We start from the raw sequence: 27,781 nt of genomic DNA, 5'->3' as shown, positions 1-27,781 counted from the left end.
ATATTCACTTTGAAAATTCACCACATATGTAATTGCGATTTGCATATTTTTCTGTGCACCGATAACATATTTACATAAAAATTTAGTTGGAAGTTCTGTGCTTTGCAGTTTAATTTTCAACTGTTTTGTGTACTTTTAGGGTAGTCCCTCAAGGACCCAGCTATTTAATTGTTGAACTCCCAGTGTTCAGTATTTTCTTACTGCCTAAGGCAATAAGCCTGATAGCCAATATTTTCTTAGCTGAGTTGTGTTCTCAGTTTTCTGCTCATAGATATACTTTGCTTTCTCAACTCCAGAAATGTTAGGTTCAAACTGAATAAACCTAGGATCCTCTGGCATTATGGGTGGGGATAGGAATTTGAGATCAAATATTTTATATAGACTGCCATGCAGTCCTCATTTTTTAAGTTTACTGCACTCTCAGTTTCAGTCATACCTACTGCCTTAATTCCTGAGATTACCAGGTAAAATGTGGTTGACTTCCTTACCTACAACCTCATTGTTCACCCTCTGAAGTCTCCTAATTCATTTCCAATTCCCCAAATTTTCTTAGTCAGTATTGCCCCTACTCTATTTGTACTTTTTTTCTAATAAGTGAATTTGTAAGTATCTACCATTTAACAAACACTCATGTAATGCTTGCTATGTGACCAGACACTATTCTAAGCACTTAACTATTAACTCACTTAGTTCTCCTAACAAGCTATGATGGAGGTAGCATTATTCGTAGATTTTCTTTAGTAGCATCTCATACATTTAGAGTAATTTGTATTATTGTTCAGTTATAAGCCTTTTTAATTCTCATCAGCATGTTTTTACTTAAGCCATGCATTATTGAAAAGACATTTTAGTTCATTGACATTGACTTTTATTTCTCTTTTAAAATAACTGCTTATTCAAATCAGTTAATACTTTCTGTATCTTTAATAATGTTGTAAGCTGTATCTCTATCTCTGAGAAAGCCAAATTAAAACACTTTGTTTATAGATTTTAATTTTCTTGAAATCTAGGCAGTGTTTACATAATTTATTTTATACAGTGTCATTAGATTTATACATGTTCATGATCTACGTTTTCATGGTACACAGTTTTTTACTACTTTACTTTCAAACTTTCCATTTTAAGTATCATATTTTATAATCTGTCTTTTTAATAGTTGTTGTATCCATTTATCATTATTGTGAATTCTAACATATTTTAACTTTTTAATTGTGTATTTTGTTTATTACATTTCTCTTTTGCCTTTCCCCTCCCCTCCATTCTCTCTCCTCTCAATGGGTTAATTTTGTATTCATTTTATCCCCCTCAGGTTTAGAAAATTTTAACTACTCATTTGCAGTTCACTACCCACAACTACTCAGGGAGGAGGAGTGTGTATATGTTTGATCTAGGTTATTAATTTCATTAAGTTTATGAAATTAGCCATAAATAAATTAGCCATAAATAAAAAATTAGCCATAAATAAATTCTTTGGCGAGTAAGAGGCTCTCTGAAAGCTTTTATGGTTTTCACTTTAGCATTGATGTTGTGACATTTCCTCACTTTATTTCCTTATGTGATTTAATACTTATTTGTATTTATTTTTTTCTTGGTAATAGGAGTGTGCTTTTATTCCCAGGACCAATATTTCTTAAATTGTTGAAATTTCTCATTCTTTGCTACAATTTTTCTTTTCTTCTTCTTTTTTTGGTCTTTTAGGGTCGAATCTGCAGCATATGGAGGTTCCCAGGCTAGCGGTCTAATTGGAGCTATAGCTGCTGGCCTACTCTACAGCCACAGCAACTCGGGATCCAAGCCGCTTTTGTGACCTACACCACAGCTCATGGCAATGCCGGATCCTTAACCCACTTAGCAAGGCCAGGAATTGAACCTGTGTCCTCATGGATACTAGTCAGATTAGTTTCCACTGAGCCATGAAAGTAACTCCCTACAATTTTTGAATGTTTCTCTGGTATTCCTTTCATTGTATTTCTTATACCTGTTGTAAAACACTTTGTGGAGTCTCTTATTCCAAGTCCTTTAAGCCTGAAGCTTTAGCCCCACTCACAAATCTGTATTTCTTTTAAGGTTCAGGTTTTCTGGGGTATTCATCATGCCTTTAAGTTTTCTCTTGGTCTCTTAGTTAAATCTGTATTTGCTGTATGCTTAGGGCAGAGGGGATTACATCAATATTTGAATTTTCTGTACTATCTTTAGCTGACTGTTTTTAACTGTGTTTTCTCTTCCTTCTTTCTTTTAGGACTTGTTTTAATTCCAGGAGGTGCACTTGGCCAGATTCTGGGAGGTATCATTATTTCCAAGTTACAAATGACTTGTAAAAGCCTTATGAGATTTGTAATGGTTACATCTGCTATATCACTTGTACTACTTGCATTTGTAATTTTGGTACACTGTGATGCAATACCGTTTGCTGGCATCAATGAAGATTATGGCGGGTAAATATAATTTTATATATTAGATTTTTACATCCAAACCCAACAACATATTTCTTTGTCAAGTAATAATTATTTATCTGGTAACATAATATGCTCATATCATTCTCAGAATTATTGAACACATAAAAGAAACACAAAGCATAGTTTCACTTTTCATTTTAAGGGCAGAAATATTGTGGTAGCTTGTTGTATAACTGCTTATGCTTTCATATAGTCTAAAGAAAAATACATTGAAGTGAATCAGAACCTGGAAGTAGAATTCTGTATTGAAGTGAGTAGTGACTAGGAGACCATACTAACTGTCTGTACAAAACCAGTCTTACCTTTGTTCCTGAATTGGTATTTCTGCTTTCTTATCAAGAATGGGACTGAAGACATCTGAGAGTATGTATGAGTAATGTCTCCTTTAAGTTAAACATGCAGAAATTCTAAGAACTGGGCGGAGATTGATATTAAAGGAGGAAACAGAACTGAATTGGAAACCAAAGGATTAAGCAAGTAATATAAGTAAAGAAAATACTTCAGCTACAATGAAGTGGCTTATGGCAGATCAGTGCTCCCACTGAGAATACCTGGAAGAGGTTTTCAAAGATTTGTTTAAAAGCATCAGAAAGTTGTTTAGGCAACTAGGTATTTAAAGACCAAAATCTTGGAGAAAGGCAAACTTTGAGGAGAAGTAACTTTCTGTAGTTACTTTTTCTTTGAGTATATTTACTATTTCTGGAGGTTGGCAAGAAGCTGGGAATTTTGGAAAAGCATCTAGGTGAAAAACATCTAGTTAGATGACCAAAAAACTGGCAGAAAATTTTGATAGGCCTATGGGCCTAAAGCAATAAAAGTTAGGGCATGGAGTGGGATAGGAGTAAGGAGAGACGTAGACAAATGAAATAACACTCTGTTGTGGATTTGCTGAATTATGAAGCCAAGAGGCTGAAATCCAGTAGAAATCTTGTAAAAAGTGAGAAAAATTTCACCAGTATTATGATGCTTTGTAGATAAGAGTTCCACTTTAGAATGTGGTGTTGGGGAGGAACCATGGTGAACACCATGTTCTCAGTTGATATCTCTGTAAGGTTAAGACCTAAAAGTGAGGCCCTCCCTAAAGTACTCTAACCCAGCCAGGAGTTAATTTGTCTCTAGTTGGATTAATTTGGTAGGCCGGTGCTTAACAACAGAAAGACAGAGTTAACACTCTGAAAGATAGTCTCATACAGTGCTGTAAGTGTTTGTAGACAAGAGTCTTGCATTAAAAAAATACCAGACAGGCCAAATTCATGGCCAAAAATCGTGAGACAAAACAGATGAGAGAATTGACCCATAGGGGATCCAGATAGTGGCATTATCAAATAAGAATGTTAAAATAGTACTTATAGGTGCAGTAATACAAATGACTGTGATTTTCTCATCAGAAATTATTGGTTCGGAAGACAATAGAACAATATATAGAAAGTCCTGAAAGAAAAGAACTGACAAAGGAAGGAGCTTTGGGAAAGAAAATATCTGAAGAAATGATGTGTAAAACATTAAAATTTACTCTGACCTATACATCTACAGACCTAAAAAACAGGGCAACATTAAGTACAAGAAACATGAGGAAAATTACATCATAGTACATAATAATCAAATTTTCTGAAAGTAAGTAAAAAGTGCAAATCTTAAAAGCAGTTGGAGGTAGAAAAGATACTTTAAATAAGAAGGACCAAAGATAAGTGCAGCAGTTGATTTTACATCAAAAGCAATGCAGGTAAAAAGATGGTGGAACAATTTCTTTAATGTACTGATAGAAAAAAAGTCAATCCATAATTCTATATAAAATCAGGATATCTATCAAAAATGAAGGAGAAATAATTTTAGGCATAAAAATATAAATAGTTTTCAGTCAACAAACTTAAACTATGTGAAGTATTAATGGATGTCTTTCAAGCTGAAATAAAATGACACCAGATGAAAATATGAAATACACAAAGCAAAGGAAACGATATAGTTAAATATTTTTTCCTATTTAAATCCTTTTAAAAATAATTGCTTTAAACAGATTAACATGTAATATGGGTTTCCATGAGGTACTATCATGTAATATGATGGTAGACTCTATTAAGTCAAAATGTGTAGTATAAACCCTGAAGCAACTTCTAAAAAACAATGACTCACAACTAATAAGCCAACATAGGTTGTTAAAATAAAATTTTATAAACCACTTGATCTCAAATTAGGTAGAAGCGTGGAAAAAGAGAACAAAGAAGAGATAGAATAAATATAAAATATGTAGAAAGAAGATTTATTCAAACCTAACCATAGTAGTAATTGCATTAAATATAATTGGTTGCAATATCTCAGTTAAAAAGCATAGAATCTACAATTTGGTTTTAAAAAAGCAAAACCTAATTATATACTGCGTGAAAGAAATGTACTTTAAATACAGGCACAAGTAGATTATATGTAAAAAGATGGGAAAAGATGTAACGTGCTAATGATAGTCAAAAGAAAGCTGGAGTATGATATCAGAGACCAAGTAGATGTGAGAGCAAAGAATATTATCAGGAAAAAATAATGTTACTGTTTCTTACAGATTGGCCAATTCATCAAAAATTAAAACAACCCTAAATGATTCTCAACCAAATAAAAAAGCTTTAAAATATGTGGAGCAAAAACTTATAGACTGCGAAGAGAAATGTAAAAACATACAAGTGTAGTCAACCGTTTCAATAACCCTTTCTTAACAGAAGTCAAAACAAAACAGTGATGATACAAAAGATTTGAATAACACTATCAACCAAATTGACCTAATTGATGTTTGTAGAACATTTCATGTAACAAAGCAAAATATGCATTCTTTTCAAGTATACATGAAGTACTTAGCAAAGTAGACCATGTTCTGTAAAACAAGACTCAGCAAATTTAAAGGATCAGATAATACAGTCGCAGTAAAGTTTCTGACCATGATGGAATTAAATTAGAAATAACTTAATAAAGATGTCTGAAAAAGCCCTAAATATTTGGACAATGAAAAAAGATTGTAAATAAACTTTGGGTCAAATAATTTTTCCAAAAGAGAAATTGTAAAATATGTTGGAATGAATGAAAATGAGGACACACATTAAAAATGTGTGGGATGCTGCCAGAACAGTGTGTAGGGGGAAATGTATAGCATTAGAAGTTTGTACTAGAAAAGAAAAAACATCTCAAACCAATGACATTTGTTTCAACCCTAAACAAATAAAAACATCAATGCCTGATTCCAGAGTATGTAGAACAAAGGATACAGTTGAGAGCAGAACAGAAATTAGTAGAGTAAAAATGAGAAAAACAGTGGATAAAATCAGTAAAATCACAGGTGTTATTTGAGTAAATTAATAAAATTGCTAAACCACTACAGAGAGAAAATTACCTAAGTCAGGAGTTAGAGGTATGATGTTAATGTAGATTCTACCAATATTAAAAAGACAATATGGGGAGTTCCCATTGTGGCTCAGTGGTTAACAAATCTGACTAGGAACCATGAGGTTGCAGGTTTAATCCCTGGCTTCGCTCATGGGTTAAGGGCCCAGCATTGCTGTGAGCTGTGGTGTAAGTCGCAGATTCAGCTCAGATCTGGTGTTGCTGTGGCTGTGGCATAGGCCAGTGGCCATTAGCTCAAATTGGACCCTAGCCTGGGAACCTCCATATGCCACGGATGCAGGCCTAGAAAAGACAAAAAACAAAACAAAACAAAAAGATAACAGATTAATATTTTGAAAAGATTTATGCCTGTAAAATTTGACAACTTCCATGAAATGAATAAATCCTTTGAAAGACACAAACTCACAAGAATAATAGCTAATTTTTATATCTAGCAAACCAAATTTGTAGTTGAACACTTTACCACAAAGAAAACTCCAGTAGCTTTATAAGAACTATTAAAAGGACTTTTCTAACTGAAAAAGAAAAGGCCATTATTAGAAACATGAAAATTACAAGAGGAAAAAACTCATCAGTAACAGGAATATGAAGAAAAGATAGTAAATCGGCCACATAGAAATCTAGTAGGAAGATTAAAAGACAAAAGTAGTAAAATTATATCTGCAATAAGTATTTTAGGGATACACAAAACAAAAAGATAGAAACTAGGTCAAAAACAGGAAACATGGGTGGAGCAAAAACACAGGTTGTTAAAATGGATTTTAACTCAAGATAAATAACTTAAAATGTGTGTGTGTGTGTGTGTGTGTGTGTGTGTGTGTGTGTGTGGTGTGTATACCTACCTCATAGTAACTACAAATTAAAAATCTAGTTACGTACAAAGAAAATAAGAAAAGAATTCAAGCCTAATACCAAAAATAGCCATCAAATCACAAGGGAAGAGAACCAAAGAAGAGAAAGGAACAAACAAACAAACAAATTCTACATAAACAAACCCCAAACAATTAACAAAATGGCAATAATTACAAACTTAGTAATAATTACCTTAAATATAAATGGACTGAATACTCCAACCAAAAGACACAGAATGATTGAAAGGATTCAAAAACAGACTGAAAGTGAGGGAATGGAAAAAGGTATTCCATGGAAATGGAAATCAAAAGAAAGCCAGGGTAACACTATTTATATCAGACAAAACAGACTTTAAAAGAAGGACTGTTAGACGAGACCAAGAAGGACATTACATAATGATCAAGAGATTAATCCGGAAAGTTATGTTATAAATATTTACACACCCAACATAGGAACACCCAAATAGATAAGAGCAAATGCTAATGGACCCAAAGGGAGAAATTGACAGTTACACCATAATAGTGGAAACTTTAACATCCCACTTATATCAATGGATAGAATATCCAGAGAGAAAATAAAAAAGAAAACACTGGCCTTAAATGATACATTAGACCAAATGGACTTAAATAATATATATATAGAGAGAACATTTCATTCAAGAGCAACAGAATACACATTCTTATCAAGTGCACTTGAAACATTCTCCAAGATCGCATGCTAGGCCATGAAACAACCTTGGCAAACTTAAGAAAACTGAAATCCTATCAAATATCTTTTTTGACCACAACAGTATGAGACTAAAAATCAACCACAAGAGAAAACAAAACTGTGAAAAACAAACACATGGATGCTAAATAATATTCTACTAAACAACCAATGGACCACTGAAAAAAAATAAAAGAATTCAGAAAATACTTGAAGACAAATGAAAATACAGCAATATGGTCCTGCCTCGGGAAAAAAGAAAAAATCTCAAATAAATAAGCTAACCTTACACCTAAAGGAACTAGAAAAAGAGCAAACAAAACCCAAAGTCAGTAGAAGGAAAGAAATCATTAAGATTAGAGCAGAAATAAATGAAATAGAGACTAAAAATAAAAAATAGAAAAGATTGATGAAACTAGGAGCTAGTTCTTTGAAAAGATAAACAAAATTGATAAATCTTTAGCCAAACTTTTCAAGAAAAAAAGAGTGGGCCCAAACCAATAAAAACAGAAATGAATTTAAAAATGAAACCACAGAAATAAAAAGGATCATAAAAGATTACTATGAACAACTGTACACCAATAAAATGGACAACCTAGAAGAAATGGACAAATTCCTGGAAATGTACAGTCTCCCCAGAGTGAATCAGGAAGAAACAGAAAATATGAACATGAGTTCCTACCGTGACTCAGTGGACTAAGAACCCTACGTAGTGACCACGAGGATACAGGTGTGATCCCTGGACTTGCACAGTGGGTTAAGGACCTGGCGTTGCCACAAGCTGAAGCATAGGTCACAGATGCGGCTCATATTTTGTGTGGCTGTGGCTGTGGCATAAGCCTGCAGTGCAGCTCCAATTGGACCCCTAGCCCGGTAACTTCCGTATGCCCCAGTTATGGGCATAAAAAGAAAAAAATATATATATGGACAGACAGTAACCATTATTGAAATAGAATCAGTAATTTTCAAAACTCCCAACAAATGAAAGTTCAGGACCAAATGGCTTGACAGGTAAATTCTACCAAACATTTAAAGAATAATTAACACGTATCCCTCTCAATGTATTAAAAAAAAATTCAGAGCAAGGAACACTTCCAAACTCATTCTGTGAGGCCAGCATTACTTTAATAAGAAAACCAGACAAAGATATTGTGGATAAGAAAATTACAGGCCAATAGCACTGATAAACATTTGTAAAAGTCCTCAACAAAATATTAGCAAGTCAAATCCAACAATACATTAAAAAGATCATACACCATGATCAAGTAGTTTTTATCCCAAGGGTACAAGAATGGTTCAATATCTACAAATTGATCAATGTGATACACCACATTAACAAATTGAGTAAAAATAGTGATCATCTCAAAAGATTAAGAAAAGCTCTTGACAAAATTTAGCACTCATATGATGAAAAAAAACTCAACAAAACGGAGGGAACACACCTCAACACAATAATGACCATAAATAATAAGCCTATGACCAACATCATACTCATTGGTGGGATGCTGAAAGAATTTCCTCTAAGATCAGGAATAAAAAAAGGATGCCCACTCTCACTGCTTATATTCAACACAGTCTTAGAAATCCTAGCCACAACAGTCAGATAAGAAATAGAATTAAAGGAATCCAATTTGGAAAGAAAAAATTTTACTGTTTACAGATGACTTTATACTATACATAGAAAATATTCAAGACAAACCAAAAAGCTACTAGAGCTCATCAATAAATTTGGTAAAGCTACAGGATACAAATTTAATGTATATAAATCTGTTTCATTTCTATACACTGAACTATCAGAAAAAAAGAAATTAAGAAAACAATCTCATATACAAATGCATTAAAAAGAACAAAATTCCTAGGGGTAAATATAACTAAGAAGGTAAGAGAGTTGTACTCAGAAGACTGTAAGACACTGATGAAAGAAATAGAAGACTACCCAAACCTGTGGAATTACATACTGTGTTTATGGATATAAAAATTAATATTGTTAAAATGACCATACTACCCAAGGCAAACTTCAGATTCAGTGTGATCCCTATTAAAATATCAATGGCATTTTTCACAAAACTAGAACAAATAATTCTAAAATGTGTATGGAAATATAAAAGACTCCAAACAGCCAAAATAATTTTATGAAAGAAGAAATCATGATCTCCTGATTTCAAACTATACTACAGAGCTATAGTCACCAAAAAGTACACTACAGGCATAAAAACAGATACATAGATTAATGAAACATAATAGAGAGTCTAGAAATGAATTTTCTTTTATGAAAGGAATTAATCTACCACAAAAGATGCATATATTATGGGGAAAAGAGCCTCTTTGACAAATAGTTTTGGGAAAACTGAACAGCTACATGCAAAAGAATCAAACTGGATTACTATTTTTCACCATGCCCAAGAATAAATTCAAAATGGATTAAAAACTTAAACGTAAGACCTGAAACCATAAAACTTTTGGAAAAAACTTAGTACACTTTTTGATATCAGTCTTAGTATTTTTGGATGTATTCTCAGCCAAGGGAAACAAAAGCAAAAATAAATAATGAGACTGTATCAAACTAAAAAGCTTTGCTTAGTAAAGGAAAGCATAACAAAACAAAAAGATTGTTTATTAAATGAGAGAAGATATTTGCAAATGATATATTTGACAAGGGGTTAATATTCCAGTGTGTACAAAGAACACACACAAATTAACATCAAAAAAGCAAACATCCCGATTAAAAAATGAATGGAGGAATTCTTATCACGGAGCAGCGGAAATGAATCCGACTTGGAACCATGAGGTTGCCAGTTGGATCCCTGGCCTTGCTCAGTGGTTTGAGGATCTGGTATTGCCGTGAGCTGTGTGTGTGTGTAGGTCGCAGACGTGGCTCAGATCCTGCGTTGTTATGTCTGTGGTGTAGGCTGGCAGGTGTAGCTCCAATTTGACCCCTAGCCTGGGAACGTCCATATGCTGTGAGTGTGGTCCTAAAAAGCAAAATAAAATAAAATAAAAACATAAAAAATGAATAGAGAATCTGAATAGACATTTTTCCGAAGAGAACACACAAATGAACAACAGGCACGTGAAAAGATGCTCAGTATCACTAATCATCAAGGAAATGCAAATCAAAACTATAATGAGATATCACCTCACATGTGTCAGAATATCTGTAATCAAAAAGATAACAAGTATGGACAAGGATGTAGAGAAAAGGGAATCCTTATGCACTATTGGTGACAGTGTAAATTGTTGCAGCCACCATGAAATGGCCATTTAAAAAATTTAAATTAGAGGAGTTCCTGTCATGGCTCAATGGTTGATGAACCCAACTAGTATCCAAGAGGACACGGGTTTGATCCCTGGCCTATTTCATTGCTGTGAGCTGTGTTGTAGACCATAGATGAGGCTTGGATCCAGTTTGCCGTGGCTATGATGTAGACCGGCAGCTATAGCTCTGATTCAACCCCTGGCCTGGGAACCTCCATATGCCACAGGTGTGGCCCTATAAAGATAAAAAAAAAAGACAAAAAAATAATAAATAAATTAATTAAAGTTAGAACTGTCCTATATTCCATCAGTTCTACTCCTTGGTATTTATCTGAATAGAAGAGAACTGATTAGTAAAGACATATACAACCTTGTAATTATTGTGGCATTATATATTTATTTACAATAGCCAAGGTTTAGAAGCAACCCATTGTATCTTTTCAAATTATGGTTTTCTCTGGATTTTATGCCCAGGAATGGGATTGCTGGATCATATAGTAGTTCTACATTTAGTTTCTTTAAGGAACCTCGATACTGTTCTCCATAGTTGTTGCAACCGTTTACATTCTCACCAGCAGTGTAGGAAGGTTCCCTTTTCTCCACAATCTTTCCAGCATTTATTGTTGATAGAAATTTTCATGATGGCCATTCTGACTGGTGTGAGTATGTAGTTTTAATTTGCATTTCCCTAATAATTAGTGATGTTGAGCATCTTTTCATGTGCTTTTTGGTCATCTGTATTCTTTGGAGAAATGTTTATTTAGATCTTCTCACCATTTTTTGATTTTTTTCTTCATATAAAGCTGTAAGAGATGTTTGTATATTTTGTAGATTAATCCCTTGTTGGTTGCTTAATCTGCGAAGATTTTTCTCCCATTCTGTGGGTTGCCTTTTCATTTTGTTTATGGTTTCTTTTTCTGTGCAAAAGCTTTTAACTAGGTCCCGTTTGTTTATTTTATTTTTATTTTCATTACTCTAGGAGATGGATCCAAAGATATTGCTGTGATTTATGTCAAAGAGTATTCTGCCTATGTCTCCCCCTAAGAGTTTTATGTTATCCAGCCTTATGTTTAAGGACCTCAATTTTTAAATGAAGAGATATCCCATATTTGTGGGTTATAAGCTTCAGTATCCTTAAGATGTTAATCCTCCCCAAATGGATGTATGTATTTGATGTAATCACAATCCAAATCCCAGCAAGTTTTCTTTTTTAGATATTGAAAAATGACTTTTAAATTCATATAGTTATGCAAAGGACCTAGAAAATCCACAGACAGCTAGATAACAAAGGTGGAGGACTAACCCTATTTGATTTCAAGACTTATTGTAAAGCTACAATAATCAAGAAGTTAGTATTGGTATAAATATTGACAAGTCAGTGGAACAGACTAGAGGGTCCAAAAACAAGTACGCGTATATATGGATAATTGATTTTGACAGGGTATGTATGCAGGTTAGCAGAGAAATATAGTCATTTTAACAAATGATTCTGGAACAATTAGATATCTGTATTTATTACTTTTGCTTTTTAGGGTTGCACCGCAGCAAATGGAGTTTCCCAGGCTAGGGGTCGAATCAGAGCTACAGCTGCCGGCCTATGCCACAGCCACAGCAACACCAGATTAAACTGTCTGTGACCTACACCACAGCTCACGGCAACACTTGATCCTTAACCCACTGAGTCAGGTCAGGATCCACCCTGCAACCTCATAGTTCCTAGTCGGATTCGTTTCCTCTGCGCCACAACAGGAACTCCAAAGATAACTATATTTAAACAAACTTTAATCTACCATGTAAAATAATTAATTCAAAATGAATTGCAGATGTAATTGTAAAATAAAAAATTCTGAGAACATGAAGAAAATTTTTGCATACTTGGGTCTAGCAAAGATTTCTTACATAATGACACCAAAGTATGATCCATAAGGAGATATATAGACAAATTGGACTTCATCAAAATAAAGTCTGCTCTCTGAATGATCCTTCAGGCCATAGACCGTGAGAAGATATTTGAAAATCATGTATCTAACAAAGTACTTGTTTTCTATAGCACTTAAAGAACTCCCAATGCTTAGTAATGAGAAAACCACAAAAATGGGCAAAAGATTTAAACAAATATTTAACCAAATAAAAATGCAGATGGAAAAATAAGCCCTAGGAAAGATGTCCAGCACCAGTCATTAGGGAAATACGCATTAAAAACCACAGCATGAAACTGCTATCCCTATTAGAATGTCTAAAATTAAAAAGACTGCTCTATAACGCTGGGAACTATATCTAGTCACTTATGATGGAGAATAATGTGAGAAAAAGAATGTACATATGTATGTGTGATGGGTCACTTTTCTGTACCATAGAAAATTGACTGAACACTGTAAACCAACTATAAAAATAAAATAAAATCATTAAAATTTTAAATTAAATTAAATCAAAAGACTGACTATCCCAGGTGTTGCAAAGAATATAGAAAGCAAGTGAAATATTATACACTGCTGGTGAGAATGTAAAACAGCATAACCACTTCGGAAAACTGACCGTTTCTTAAATAGTTAACTAAACATCTACCATATGATCCAAATATTCTACTCCTTAATATTTATCCAAGAGACATGGAAGCATATGACCATACAAAGAACATGTAAAGACCAGCTGCTTTAAAGAAGCCTGGCAAAGAAAGTGCACATAGCACTTGATTCCATTTCATAAAAACACTATGAAATGCAAATTAATGAATAGTGTCAGAAAGTAGATCAGCGTAATGCCAGAGAATGGAGGAATTACAAAGGAGCATGAGGAAACTTTTTGGGGTGGTTATTAACATGATTGCAGTTATGGTTTCACAAGTACATGTAAATTCTTTAACTATGTACAGCTTATCGTATAACAATTATACGTAAATATGTTAAAATTATTTAAATAATCATATTTTATAGATCTCATTGATATCTTGATATACACATTAGTAAGTATAATACAGTGGTATAATAATTACATTCAGTCTCTTCTTTTACAGAACAGGGCAGTTGGGAAACCTGACAGCTCCCTGCAATTCTCGTTGTAAATGTTCATCTTCACTTTATTCTGCTACATGTGGAAGAAATGATATTGGATATTTTTCTCCTTGTTTTGCAGGTTGTACACATTCTAAAACATTTAAGAATCGCAAGGTAATTATCTTTTGTTACACTTCTTCCTCTCGATTGATAAGTGCAACATACAGATGATGATTATATTTTACTCCTTGCTGCCTATAAAATCTTTTCCCTCCTTATTTTCCCTTAAATATTTCTTAAGTTGTAGCTTTTTTGGCCACAATATATAAGGCTTATGAAAATTGGGAATGGAAAAGATATGCCTGCATTAAAACATTCTTCCCTATATTACATTATCTCGCTTTTATGGTTTTAAAGCAATGGGTGACACACACTATCTTGTGTCTCTTGCCATAGCACACTTGAAAGAAGCAGTCTGAGAATATTTTGTCTTCCACTTATGTAGTTTATTTTAGTTCTATCAGCAGTACCGAAATATTGAACCATAATCTTTCCCACACCAGTACGTTGACCAATACTATCCTCTGGGTCTCCTTTCAATCAGTTTTTCCTTCTGAGGAATTCAAAATATCTGCACTCTGCCTTCTTGCTGTCTCTTTATTTCTGCCCTACATTACACTCATGTGGAAATCAGTCTCTTTATTATGTACCAGAGATTACCATACATATAATACCTTTCTGTCAGACTTTCCAGAAAGATAAGAGAAAGAAGATTTATATGGCAACAATACAGATGACATAAAATTGAATATATGTTATTCTTTTTTGTCCTTTGACATTTACATGAATTGGCACTCATTTTAAATGCCTCTATTTGCTCATCTTTGGTGCCATTACCATCAGAATTCTTTATTTCTCTGGGCCTTCTATCAACCTCCAGAAAAATTTTCTTATTTTTCATTCAAAGCAGTTACCTATTCTTTTACTTGATTGACTCCAGCTTAATTTTCTTACATCTAAAGTGGCATAAATGAGCTTTTAGCTAAACAATGGGCTATAACTTCAGCTTCTCCTTTTAATTAGCACAGAAGTAAGGACCCAGGCTTTAAAAATTCTGTTTGAAGTTCCCGTTGTGGCTTAGCAGGTTATGAAACCGGACTAATATCCAATGAGGGTGCAGGTTCCATCCTTGGCCTCGCTCAATGGGTTAAGGATCTGGCGTTACCACTAGCTGCGATGTAGATCCCAGATGGCTTGGGTCCCATGTTGCTGTGGCTGTGGTGTAGGCCAGCAGCTGCAGCTCTAATTCAACCCCTAGCCTGGGAACTTCCATATGCCGTGGGTGCGGCCCTAACAGAGAATAAATAAAAAAGAATAATTCTGTTTATCACTCGCCTCTCTTTGTCTAGTCTTAATGAAAAGAAGATAGCAACAAAGAGGATATTTCCTGACCCATAGGCATTACTCTATCTTCCTTAGTAGGCAATAAAGTACTTTATAAATCAAGTACTTTATAAATAAAGTACTTTATTTATTAGTATGTACATACAATGTTCTTTTTCCTGTTATACACAGATCATTTTATTAAAAAATACTAGCATACCTGACCAACGTTAGTTCCAACTGTCATGTTTTCACTGCGTACATTTTAATAACAATCTTCAGGAATGGGAACGCTGGTATCTTCCTTCTTAAATGTTTAAAGTGATTCTTCAAATTTTTAAAATTTAAGATGATTGTTTATATATTATATTTTTCGAAACTATTATATTTTTAAATGATTGATTTATTTTAAAATGTATTACTATGTGGAGTTCCCATCATGACTCAACGGTTAATGAGTCCAACTAGTATCCATGAGGACGTGGGTTTGATCCCTGGCTTCTCTCAGTGGGTTAAGGATCCACCGTTGCCATGAGCTGTGGTATACGTCACAAATGTAACTCGGATCCCATGTTACTGTGACTGTGACATAGGCCGGATCCAGGTTACTGTGACTGTGACTTAGGCTGGCGGCTTCATCTCCAATTCGACTCCTAGCCTGGAAACCTCCATGTGCTGTGGGTTCAGCCCTTAAAAGACAAAAAACAAATAAATAAGTAAAATATATTACTGTGGAAAGCTTCAAATGTAATAGAAAAGCATAATGAACTCCACTATGTTAATCACCCATCTTCAACAATTTATTAACTTATGGAAAATCTTACTTTATACTTCTACCTACTTCCTTTCCTCCATTTGACAAGTAAATGATTTTTTAAATGCCCACATTGTCACCACAGTGTAAAGCAGAACTGTTTGACCTTGGTGTTTTGATCCCAAGAGATAAATAGGTCACTCACTGGAGTTCCCTGGTGGTCTAGCAGTTAAGGATCCAGTATTATCACTTCTGTGGCTTGGGTCACTGCTGTGGTGCAGGTTTAATCCCTGGCCCAGGAACTTCCTCATTCTGTGGGCATGGCCAAAAGAAAAAAAATTAAAAAAAATAAAATGGCTACTCAGTATATGGCTCCAATCCATCTTTCTTTTTTCTGGGAAGTCCCTCTTAGGGATTTTTTTTTTCATAAAAACCTTTGTAATTTCATTTCTCTAAGAAATAATTCATAAAAAATATGAAATAATTCACAAAATAGTGATACAAACTGTGTGGTAAAATTTGATGTTGAATAAAAATTGAAAGAATAAAATATTTTGGACAAAAATTGGATGTTAAGAATTACCCAGGACAATTAGCCTTGAAAGAAATAATAGCATAAGTTATGAGCAGTACAATTCAATATAAATGAAACCAATTAATGGATAAAATATGCATTAATTTCAAATGGGAAAGAATTGATACCAATAAAAATAATTCTAACAAAATGAAAATTAAATACCATATACAGAAAATATTGTGTCTACATTATGTTAATGGAATTACCTCTGGAAAGTCTTTTTTCAGTGAAAATATGTCAGCTTTGAAATCATTGTGATTAAATGTTCATATTCAAAATATGATTAGGGTCAAAATGTATTAAAATTGAGTGCTTTTTAGTGATACTTGTACAAAAGTTTACAATGGAGAAGTGGTAGGAGATACAACACCTCTGAAGATTTCTAAGTTTCTATAGAAAATCACAGCTTTACCAAGCCGTAAATAGATATATGCTCTTCATATTAATAATATTGAGTGTTTTGTCTCATTGAGACCCACATCTTACCCTTATTGATGCTATCAGAGATCTTCAAATTTCCTTATATAGGTATGAAAGAAATCTTGGGCTTTTCTTCATAATCTTCTCGCTGAGACTAGTTCTTTTCAGCAGCTGATACGGCTTTCATTCAAAAATAGCAGTTCAGGGGCTTCTTCCAGAGACTCCTCTAGTCCAACAGGAGCCTCATTCTGATCTATAGATAAGGAAATGAATCTTGTCCAAAATATTAAGGCAGGCCTCAGGGTCTCTTTCAGTTGAATCATTCTTAGAATATTTTAACTTCATTTACTGATCTTTCCAACTTTGTGTTATTTTTGTCATATATTTTATTTATCCATATATTTTAAGTGACACATACTATCAATTTTTTTTTTTTTTTGTCTTTGTTATTGTTGTTGCTATTTCTTGGGCCGCTCCCGCGGCATATGGAGGTTCCCAGGCTAGGGGTCGAATCGGAGCTGTAGCCACTGGCCTACGCCAGAGCCACAGCAACGGCGGGATCCGAGCCGCATCTGCAACTTACACCACAGCTCATGGCAACGCCGGATCGTTAACCCACTGAGCAAGGGCAGGGACCGAACCCGCAACCTCATGGTTCCTAGTCGGATTTGTTAACCACTGCGCCACAACAGGAACTCCACTATCAATGTTTTGTACAGTCAGTATGCACTTGTTTACCCATTTCATTGCATTTTCATGTTTTCATTTGAGATTATTTTCTTTTTTTCTGAGGAATCATATTTCATTTTCATCTCTGAAAATAACAATTGTTTTCACTCGGTGTGGAATTCCGTATTGGTAATGATTCCCACCCACTAACTCTGCCTCAGCATTTGAAACATGCCATTACATTGTCTTTATGTCTCTGGCTGCTTAGCTGCTTTTAGGGTTTTCTCTTTGTTTCTGCTTTTCAGTTTTACTTTGATGTTTCTAGATATGGTTTTCATTCTATTTATTTTGCTAGGGTTTCACAGAACATATTTAGTCCATGGATTTATGTCTTATCAGTTGAAAAATTCTCATCTATTATTTACCCCTCACTCTCTCCTCTTTTGCAGGGGTATGTGGGGAAGCACTATCTATGAGTTTACTGTTGCTGCGTAGCAAATTATTATAGCCTTAGTGTGTTTAGCTCTCAGGTCAGAAGTCCAGATATGGCGTTACTGGGCTTTTTGCTCAGACTCACAGACTGAAATCAGTGTATTGGCTGAACTACAATTTCTTTCTGGAGGCTCTGGGAAAAAAATCTGCTTCCAAGCTCTTACAGATTATGGGCCAAATTCAGTTGCTTTGGGCTATAAAAATGAAGCCCCTATTTCCTTGCTAGCTGTCTGCTGAGGGCCAATTTTAGCTCTTAGAGGATACCCCCATTCTTTATACATGACTCCTTCCATCTTCAAACCTAGCAACAGAATCTCCCTTATGCCACATGCTTTGAATCTCTGACTTCAGGAAAAGCCCAGTTTCTTTTATATATTACCAAACTAGGTGAAATTTACCCTCTCTTTCTTAGGGTCAGCTATGCCATATAACATAATTTAGTAAGGGGATTAAAATCCATCAATTCACATTAATCTAGAGATTTGGCAGGTTTATAAATGGGGGGTGGGGTGAGGTAGGAATCTTTGGTGCCAGCTTAGAATTCTGCCTAACAGGCCACAAATTGACCTTTCTACTGTGTTCCGTACTCTTTTTTTCTATATTTTTTTGTTTGTTTGTTTTACTTTTTAGGGCTGCACCCACGGCACATGGAGGTTCCCAGGCTAGGGCTCAAATCAGAGCTGTAGCCATCGGCCTACACTACAGCCACAGCAACACAGAATCCGAGCCATATCTGCGACCTATGCCACAGGTCACAGCAACGCCAGATCCTTAACCCACTGAGTGAGGCCGGGGATCGAACCTTTGTCCTCATGGATCCAAGTCAGATTCATTTCTGCTGCGCCATGATAGGAATTCCTGTTTTTTCAATCTGCTTTTATCTGTTTGTTTAAATGTAGCTGTTGTCTATTGACCTGTCTTCCAGTTACTATTTCTCTATTCTGCTGTGTCTGCTTTGCTGTTAAACCCATTAACTCATTGTATTTTTCAGTTCTAACACTTAGGTTTTGTAGAATCCAAATTCCTAGTGAAATTCTACATCATTTATGATGTTTTATACATTTACCCTCTATTTTCTAGAAAAATTAATCATAACTATTTTAAAGTTCTTGCTATTATGTCTATTATCTAGTAGTCCACTTATATTTGTTTTTCTCCTAATCTTAAACCAATTATTCTTGTCATTTTGCATACCTTATAATGATACATTAAATCCTGAACATTTTATCTGAAAAATATATCCTAGCATAATTATACCTCTATTTCTCTCTTTATTTTGGCTTCATGTAGTTTCACACTTCTTATAATGTGCATACACATTACTTGTCATAGTTTCTTGATGAGTTGTTTCTATTATCTTTACAAAATATCCCTTTCCATCTCTGGTAATATTCTCTTTCTGAAGTCTATTTTATGTATTAAATAGTCAGTCTAGGCACTCTTGCTGTTTCCATGGTGTATCTTACTTCTGTCATTTTATTTTCCAGCTGTTTGCGTCTGAATGTTTAAAGTGTCTCCTGTAGCCAGTACGTAATACACTTTTGCTTTTTTCTTCAATTCTGTTAAGGTCTGTCTTTTTCTTGGAGTTTTTAGACTACTGACATTTATTGTAATTATTGATAGGGTAGACTTAGATGTCTCCTCTTTTTATCTTAAGAATTGAATATGTTTTACTATTTCATTGTAATATATAACTTCTGCCATTTTAGTTATATCTCTGGATATAACTCTTCAGTTCTGGAGTTCCTGTCATGGCGCAGTGGTTAACGCCGACTAGGAACCATGAGGTTGCGGGTTCAGTCCCTGCCCTTGCTCAGTGGGTTAACGATCCGGCGTTGCCATGAGCTGTGGTGTAGGTTGCAGACGCGGCTCGGATCCTGTGTTGCTGTGGCTCTGGCGTAGGCCAGTGGCTACAGCTCCGATTCGACCCCTAGCCTGGGAACCTCCATATGCCGTGGGAGCAGCCCAAAGAAATAGCAAAAAGGCAAAAAACCAAAAAAACTCTTCAGTTCTTCAGCCCTTCCAGAGCCTAATATCTTGTGCTTCTGCCATCTGTTTACTAAACTTTCTTCATATTTTCACTTTTCCCCTAGTAAGCTTAGGTTCTATGGTCTGCAGTTATTTGTTGTACTGGATATTTTTTGTCTGCCCTCCAGATCCACTTTTTACCTTCTCTACCTTCCTAATTGTTCCAGGAGACCAAACTATGGGATGAGAGTTCCTTTGCCTTCTGGCTTCTGACTAGATTATGATAATAAAGAGTCTCAGTAGAAAGTTATAAAGATTGGGGAAAAGTGAAGTCATTGTGTTTATTGTGTTGGTTCCCTCTCTGAGCCATGAACCGACTATCTCCCTTACCTGCAAGTCTTAGTTTCTTTCAGGGATTCCTGTCCATATTCTTTTTTTTTCTAATTTTACTTTCTCCTTCTGGTAACCATTCCTACCCTAGGACCCTTCAAATCTGCTTTCAAACCCTTCAGATCTGCTTTCAAAATAAATGCTAGATCTGACTGTCTTCATCCTTTTCTCTGATACCCTGGCCCTAAACACCATTGACTTGAATCTTAGTTCAGTAGCTTTTTAACTGTTTTCTCTGCTTTTATCCTTGCTTTCAAAGTTTAGTAATCTCAGTATAGCAACCCAAATGATCTTTTAAATGTGACATTTATACATGTATCCCTCTAATGCTTTCACATTATTATGAATAAAAAGCAAAGCTCTTGGAGTTCCCATCATGGCTCAGCAGTTAACAAACACAACTAGCATACATGAGGACGCATGTTTGATCCTTGGCCTCTCTCAGTGGGTTAAGGATCCGGCGTTGCCGTGAGCTGTGGTATAGGTTGCACACGCAGCTCAGATTCTGCATTGCTGTGCTCTGGTGTAGGCTGGTGGCTGTAGCCCTGATTGGACCCCTAGCCTGAGAAACTCCATATGCCATGGGTGTGGCCCTAAAAAGACCAAAAAAAAACCAAAAAACAAAACAAACCTCTTAAATTCCTCTTCCAATTACCTATAGTTTCTATATAAATACTTCTCACATAACTCTGATTTTATTTCTCTTCGTTTCCTTCATGTTTACTCTCATTCCACCAAATTTTTCTTCTTGCTTTTCTTTGAACTTGTCAAGCAAGCTCCAGTCCCAATTTCTGTTTTGTTTTTCCAACCTGAAATATAATTCTTTCAGATAACCATATGACTCATTCCCTTACCTTCTTCACATCTCTGCTCAAATCTCATTGCATCATTGTGACATTCCCTGATCATGCTAATAAATTCACCCCTATAATCCTTGTATTTTTCCTTAATTTATTTTTTGTTCTCCATAGTATTTGTCATCATGTGGTCCATTGTAAATTTTTTTTTTAATTGCCTTTCTCACAAAAGTAGAAAATTGTCTACATGAGGACAAGGATTACTATTGTATTATTTACTATGTTTTCACAATACCTAGAATGATGTTTGGCACATGAGCATCATAAAAAAATATGGTAGAATGATTTGAAATTTGGATATTTGAATATTTCTACTTTTGTTAACATATCCAGTAACTACTTAGCAGCTTTTGCAAACCACTGATGTGATTTTTTTGGACCATCATTTTCTGAATCACTCAGGTTTAAGCTATCTTTATTTCCTCGTATTCCTTCGCTAGTAACCTAGTTTAATATTTCTACTAGATTTTTAAATTATTATTTAATTTAGAATCTTTTCAATAGATTAATGAATTGCTCTCTGTCTCTATCTCCAACTCTGTTTAGCCTTCTTAGAAAATATTACCTATTCATCTTCCTTACATTACCAATCCTGAAACAAAACCCCTGAGTTTTCATTGGTTTCCATTAGGGATGACATTATGATATTATTGGCTTTAGGCACTTTCACCCTGGTAACCCCCTTCCTTCATTTTAGAAGAAAGATGGAAGGAAGAAAGGGAGGAAGGCGTGAAAGAATGACAGAAAGAAAGAAATCGATTACCTTAATGTATAACTACATTGGTGTAAAGACAAATATGATCCAGACTGGATTCATTATAATATATTCATTATTATAATTTTTTTCTCTGATTTAAAAAGACACTAAAATTGAAACCTAATTTTGTGGTCCTGAAAGTGTCATGTACCCGAGGCACACTGTACCTATTCTGCTTAATAGATCACAGCTCTGTCATCATTATATACAAAATAAAGCCTTGTCTTTTTAGCATAGTTCTAAAACTGTCCATAGTTGGGTAACCCTCCAAATTTCAAATACCAGCTAAAATTCCATTTTATTCATTGCATTTTCTAACAGTAAATATATCCAACAGATATTGTGCCATTAAGTGTAAATATTTTTAGTGAAATTTCTTAAAATAATGGAATTTAAGTAGTTATAATTATATATACAAGTACACAATTACTTATAATGGAATTATAAGTAATTATAATCATGTTTGCAAGTACACAATTCTTTGTTAGGTAAAATACCCTGGGCTTGTTTATCATTAGCATTTCATTGTAAATTATGAATGGCAGATTTACTATAAGAATTTTTACTAATAAAACTGCCTAGTCTCTCTGAAGTTATTAATTTTTATTTTACAATTATGAGTTTTTGCCTTATGACTATATTTCTAAAAGATTGTTTCCTATCTTCATTTTCATAGACTTATTACAATTGTTCTTGCATTAAAGAAGGATTAACAACCTCAGATAACGAAGGTGATTTTATCGATGCTAGACATGGGACATGTGCTTCAAAGTGCTATAAGTTACCTTTGTTCCTTGCTTTTGTCTTTTCTACGATTCTCTTTTCTGCTTTTGCTAATGTACCAAGCATCCTGACTATCCTTCGGTGTGTATATATTATTCATAATCATTATTAATTTAATACATATGAAATGCAATTTTAGAAAACTTTAGAATATTGTAGTAAACGATTTAAACTTTTGTTTCAAGGTAGCAACTTTTAGAGGGGAAAATTTTTTATTCTCAAATTTCGTGTATATGCTTAATTCTCCATTTTAACTAATTAATTTGCATAAAGTATATAGATAACAGTTTAGTTTAAAATTAAATTTATTTACTTAATTTAACACACCTGGAAAATTCATAAATATAGGAAAAAATCATAATTATAACACGTGATTACAATGTTGATTCATTGGTTGTAGATTTTTTTGACTATTAATTTCTATTTTAGCCAGTTTGACTATTAGAAAACATAGTATCATCAACAAAGGAACATAATAACTTATGAATTTTAGAATTTTAATACATAAATTTATTACTCTTCTAAATTAAACCAACATTTGTTATTAATTTGTCCTCCCTGAATGTATGAAATATATTTAGTATTTATTTTTATCATAGTAGTAGAGTAATTGGTCTTCATTTTAAAATTATTTTTTCCAAAAGGCTAACGTAAACCTTCAGTTCATAAGGAGCAATTTGTTGTCCCCTGGGAAAACAGACTAGAAAACATGAATAAATTTATACAAAAAAAATCTGAATTGGGCACATATTGCCTCTGCCTTCAATGAACTTGCAGTTTAGATGGGAGACAAAACTTGACATATCAATACAGTGTAACAGCTTTTTATTTATTCACCTGTATCTGGCACTGAAACTACAAGGACCAATAAGATATGCACTTAACCTTCAAGTTGCTTAGAGTTTAATAGGGGCAGAAAAACACCTAAAAGGAGGTCAGTGAATACTTAGAAATGCCTTGATTAAAGCCCTTACAGACTGGCCTGGGAATAGTGGAGAAAATGGTCATTTTTATCTAGGTCATTTTTATCATTTTTATGTCTATATGCTTATAGACAATGTGGTACTTGAATTGAGTCATGAAGATAAGTGATTTCTCATAATGCAAGTACCCTGGAGATAAGTTCTTTATAGGAAAATGAGCAAGGAAAGTAGAGGCAAAAATGTGTGAAATATCTTGGCGAGGCGTTTGTTACGACAGGAGTAGCATGATCTAAATTGGACAGGAGGATTTGAGCCCAGTAAGGGCCTGGTCTTGGCAAGATTTCTTTGCCAAGTTAACATGAAGAATATTATCCTGTGTACCCCTGGAAGCCATTGAAAAAAGTAAATCTCACAGATGAAAGTGATCAAATATGTGTTTTAGATAGAATATTGAAAATAGTGTGGAAGATGAAGCTAATAGGGGAAAACTGGAAACAAAGGAGAGTACTTAGGAGATCATTTGAGCATTTCTCTATCTAGAGATAGAATAAAACATAATTGAAAAATATTAGTTTGGACAAAAGGGCAAGGTTATTAATTTGATGTCCCTGGTATAAAATATAGAAAAATCTAGGCTATTGTTCAAATATCCAGCCTGGGGAACTCAATAAATGATAATCCATTAACTGAGATAAGAAATTAGAGGAGAAAAGAAAGCTCATATTGAAAAAATAATCAGTACAGTGTTGAACATTCCTTATTAAAAGTTCACGTGAAAGATCCCAGCAAATATTCTCAGCAGAGATGAGAAAGATGATAGTAATTTTCTAGAAGTCTGGTTCTGAACCTTCTCACTTCTCTGGTAACTATACAGAGCAGTAAGAAGAATAAAACACATGCATGCACACACCCACACTTGCACACATATACTATAGTTTCAGTACAATTTTGAGACCAACAAAAAATGACAAAGTTGTAATTGTATCTAAATATTGCCAAAATTGAAGTAGAACAGGGAACCAGCTTGTAGATTCATGAAAATTATACAAACAAAAACAGGCTATGTGGAGAGGGTCTCAGGAGTGACAGAACTCAGATTATCTTCAGCATATTTCTGCATGGAAGGTGAGGGTTCTAACCTTAAGATCAAAGTTCTGGGAGCAGGATCCAGGTAGATAAATCAAGGCAGAGTATTTTGGAAAGAATTGGACAAAAGCTTTGCAGAATGTCTAGGAGGTCCAGAGATGGCAGATCTCAAAAAGTGCCAGCAAAATATACCTTCTACAATGAATATGTAAACTTGTAAAACAAGAATTGTGAAGAGTTCTTGGAATCCCAAAACTGGCAGTAGAAGTTCTTTTTAAGCAGGTTTTCAGAGGCAGAGAGGTATAACCACACATAGAACTATATTTAACTTCTCCTCTATATAAATGGAGAAGGTAACTCTTCCGTTTTGAAGCTTGGAAACCTGGTACATGTTCTGTTACCATAACTTTCTGCCCTTGGTTTAGAAAAATACATCTCATTCAAATATGAGTAAGTAGAAAAGGAAAAGGCTCTGCCCACATAGCAAATAATTACAGCGGAAGAAATGGAAATTATTAAGCATTACTATGGACAGTGAAAACTCCTAGAAAAATGTTACCATGAACCAGATAAAAATATAAATGTAACTATATGTAAGTTTAAGCTAAAAAATAATCATTGCCACAGGACAGGAGGAAAAAATAGCTAGGTGAAGGAGACTATGGAATGAAAACTGACAAAACTCAGGAAATGGGAAAAAAATTCAGAAATGAAAACTAAATTATAAAGCACAAAAGGAAGAAAAGAAAACATAGAAAGCATGCTTGTGGCATAGAAGGTGGAGGAGAAATGGAGAATATAAAATAAAAGTAGGAAAAAAGTATTAGAAAAAAAGAGACAAATATAGGAGATAGGAAAAGGAGAGCCAACATGTACATAATTAGAGTTTCCAAGGAAGAAAACCAAACCAATCAAACAATAAATATTTGAATCCATAGTTAAAGTTTACTGAAACAGTAATCATGATAAATAATAAATATTAAAATAAGATTTGGATCTGCATATTGTAATGGCACATAAAATGTCTAGGAAAATTGATGCATTGAGACTTACGGTAGTAAAATTATTGAGATTTAAAGATGAAGAAATAATATTTTTATCAACCAAAAAAAAGGGGGGGAGGGAAGGTTGGCATCAAATATTTTTAACAGCAACTTTCACCTCCAGAAAAGTGGAGAAACACTTGAAAAATCCTCTAGGAAAGAAAGCATGAGCTCATTATATGATCATCAACAAACTGCCCTACAATTATAAATGGTTTAGATATGGAAGTACCCAGTAAATGTTATGAGATACTCCTTAAGAACTGACAGCAAGGCAGGTTATAACCAACCAAGATATGACTGGGTAAATTTTGATAAAAGGTATGGTGGTGAGCATCAAGTATGTTAAACTACCTAGCTTTACCTCAGTATAGTTAATTTATGCTAGAACTAAGATAAATACTAAACTGAGCATAAGCATGGCAGAATAGAATTAAATATAATATGCTTTTATAAAGTAGAAATCACACAACTAACAAAAGTGAGGAAAGAAAACAGTGTAGAGATCAAAAGAAGGATAAGCTTGATGGCTGCCTAACAGATAATAAATGGAGTGTCAAAGAATATTTTGTTTATAGATGTTTTATTGAAACTGTTTTTTGGAAGAGTTGAAAAAAATTAAAACTATAAACTGATGGATTTTTACAAAGTGAAGACACCCATGTAACCAGAGTCCAGTTAAAGAAACAGATAATTCTAAGTATTCCCAAAGCCCCTCCCTCCTCCACCTTCCTTCTTGTGTAAATCCCTCATCCCTAAAAATTACCATTCTCAGAGTTCCCGTCATGGCTTAGTGGTTAACAAAGCCTACTAGCATCCATGAGGACACGAGTTCGATCCCTGGCCTTGCTTAGTGGGTTAAGGATCTGGCATTGCCGTGAGCTGTGGTGTAGGTCACAGATGGCTCTGATGGCTCAGATCCTGCATTGCTGTGGCTGTGGCATAGGGCGGCAGCTGTAGCTCTGATTGGACTTCTAGCCTGGGAACCTCCATATGCTGCAGGTGTGGCCTAAAACAAACAAACAAACAAAAAAAAAACAAAAAAATTTACCAATCTCTTGATTTCTACAATGAATAGGTTAATTTGTTCTGTGAATACACAGTAGGATAAGCACATAGTCATTTGTGTCTGCATTGCTACTCAATAACGTGCTTTTAAGAGTCACTCATATTGTTGCATATAACAGAATTTCATTTTCATTGCTCTGTAGCAGTGCTATCCAATCAGATTTTTTAAAATGATGGAAATGTTCTATATCTCTGATGTTCAATGTAGCCTCTAGCCACATGTGCCATTGTGCATTTGAAATGTGGTTAGTGTGAATGAGGCTAATTAATTCATTTTATTTAGTTTGAATTCGCTTACATTTAAGTAGGCATATATGGGTAATAGTTACCATATTGTACACCATAGTTTTATAGTAGTCCATTGTATGAATGAACTAAAATTTGTTCATTCTGGAGTTAATGTTGTTTCCACTTTAGGGCTAATTATAATTACCATTTCTATGACTTTTCTTTTGGAAAATATGAATTAATGCATTTCTATTGAGTACATATGTAAACAACAGAATTGCTGGGTCATAGCATATATTCAGTTTTGTCAAATGTCTTTTTAGTTATTTTGTATTTTTATGTTGGCTTGTCTGTCTTTTTTATAATTGATCTGAAGGAGTTCTTTATATATTCTTCGTACACTCCAAATGTAGGGAGTCATCTGTTATATATATTCGTGACAAATATCTTCAACTTTATGACTTGCCTTTTGACTCTGAAAATGGCATCTTTTGAGTGAATAAATTTTTACTTTTAATAATTTCTTAAATAATAAATCTTTAGTAATCAGAAACAAGAGAGCATTTCTTATGTTATTTTTATAAAAGATTATAAAATTAACAATTCAATTGGGAATGATATCTTTTGTATAAATTTAAGATCTAGCTTCATCCTTTTTTTTTTTTTTTGGCCACATCCATAGCAAATGGAAGTTCCTGGCACCAGATCCTGAGCCCACTGCATCAGGCTGGGGATTGCACCCAC

The 27,781-nt window shown here is 34.2% G+C and overlaps 1 protein-coding gene across 26 annotated transcripts in view; it reads left to right on the top strand.

Moving 5' to 3' along the window:
• Positions 1–27,781, top strand: part of SLCO6A1 (solute carrier organic anion transporter family member 6A1) — a 98,266-nt gene that overhangs the window by 46,520 nt on the left and 23,965 nt on the right. For 12 of the 26 annotated variants that reach the window (XM_085014130.1, XM_085014142.1, XM_085014133.1 and 9 more), the window contains 3 exons: positions 2,240–2,435; positions 13,660–13,813; positions 22,583–22,770. In XM_085014130.1, coding sequence (XP_084870256.1) covers positions 2,240–2,435; positions 13,660–13,813; positions 22,583–22,770 — 538 coding nt within the window. The remainder of the gene's footprint in view (positions 1–2,239; positions 2,436–13,659; positions 13,814–22,582; positions 22,771–27,781) is intronic. The other 14 variants (XR_014838439.1, XR_014838438.1, XR_014838442.1 and 11 more) reach the window with 6 other exon arrangements.

The sequence above is a fragment of the Sus scrofa genome, chromosome 2, assembly GCF_054392235.1.
Source record: "Sus scrofa isolate SSC_HxYL_T2T_F1_AM1 chromosome 2, Sscrofa_HxYL_maternal_Yorkshire_Landrace_v2.0, whole genome shotgun sequence".
Taxonomy (NCBI): Eukaryota; Metazoa; Chordata; class Mammalia; order Artiodactyla; family Suidae; genus Sus; species Sus scrofa.
Note: the sequence above shows the minus strand (reverse complement) of the source record. Positions and strands in the feature narration are given on the sequence as shown.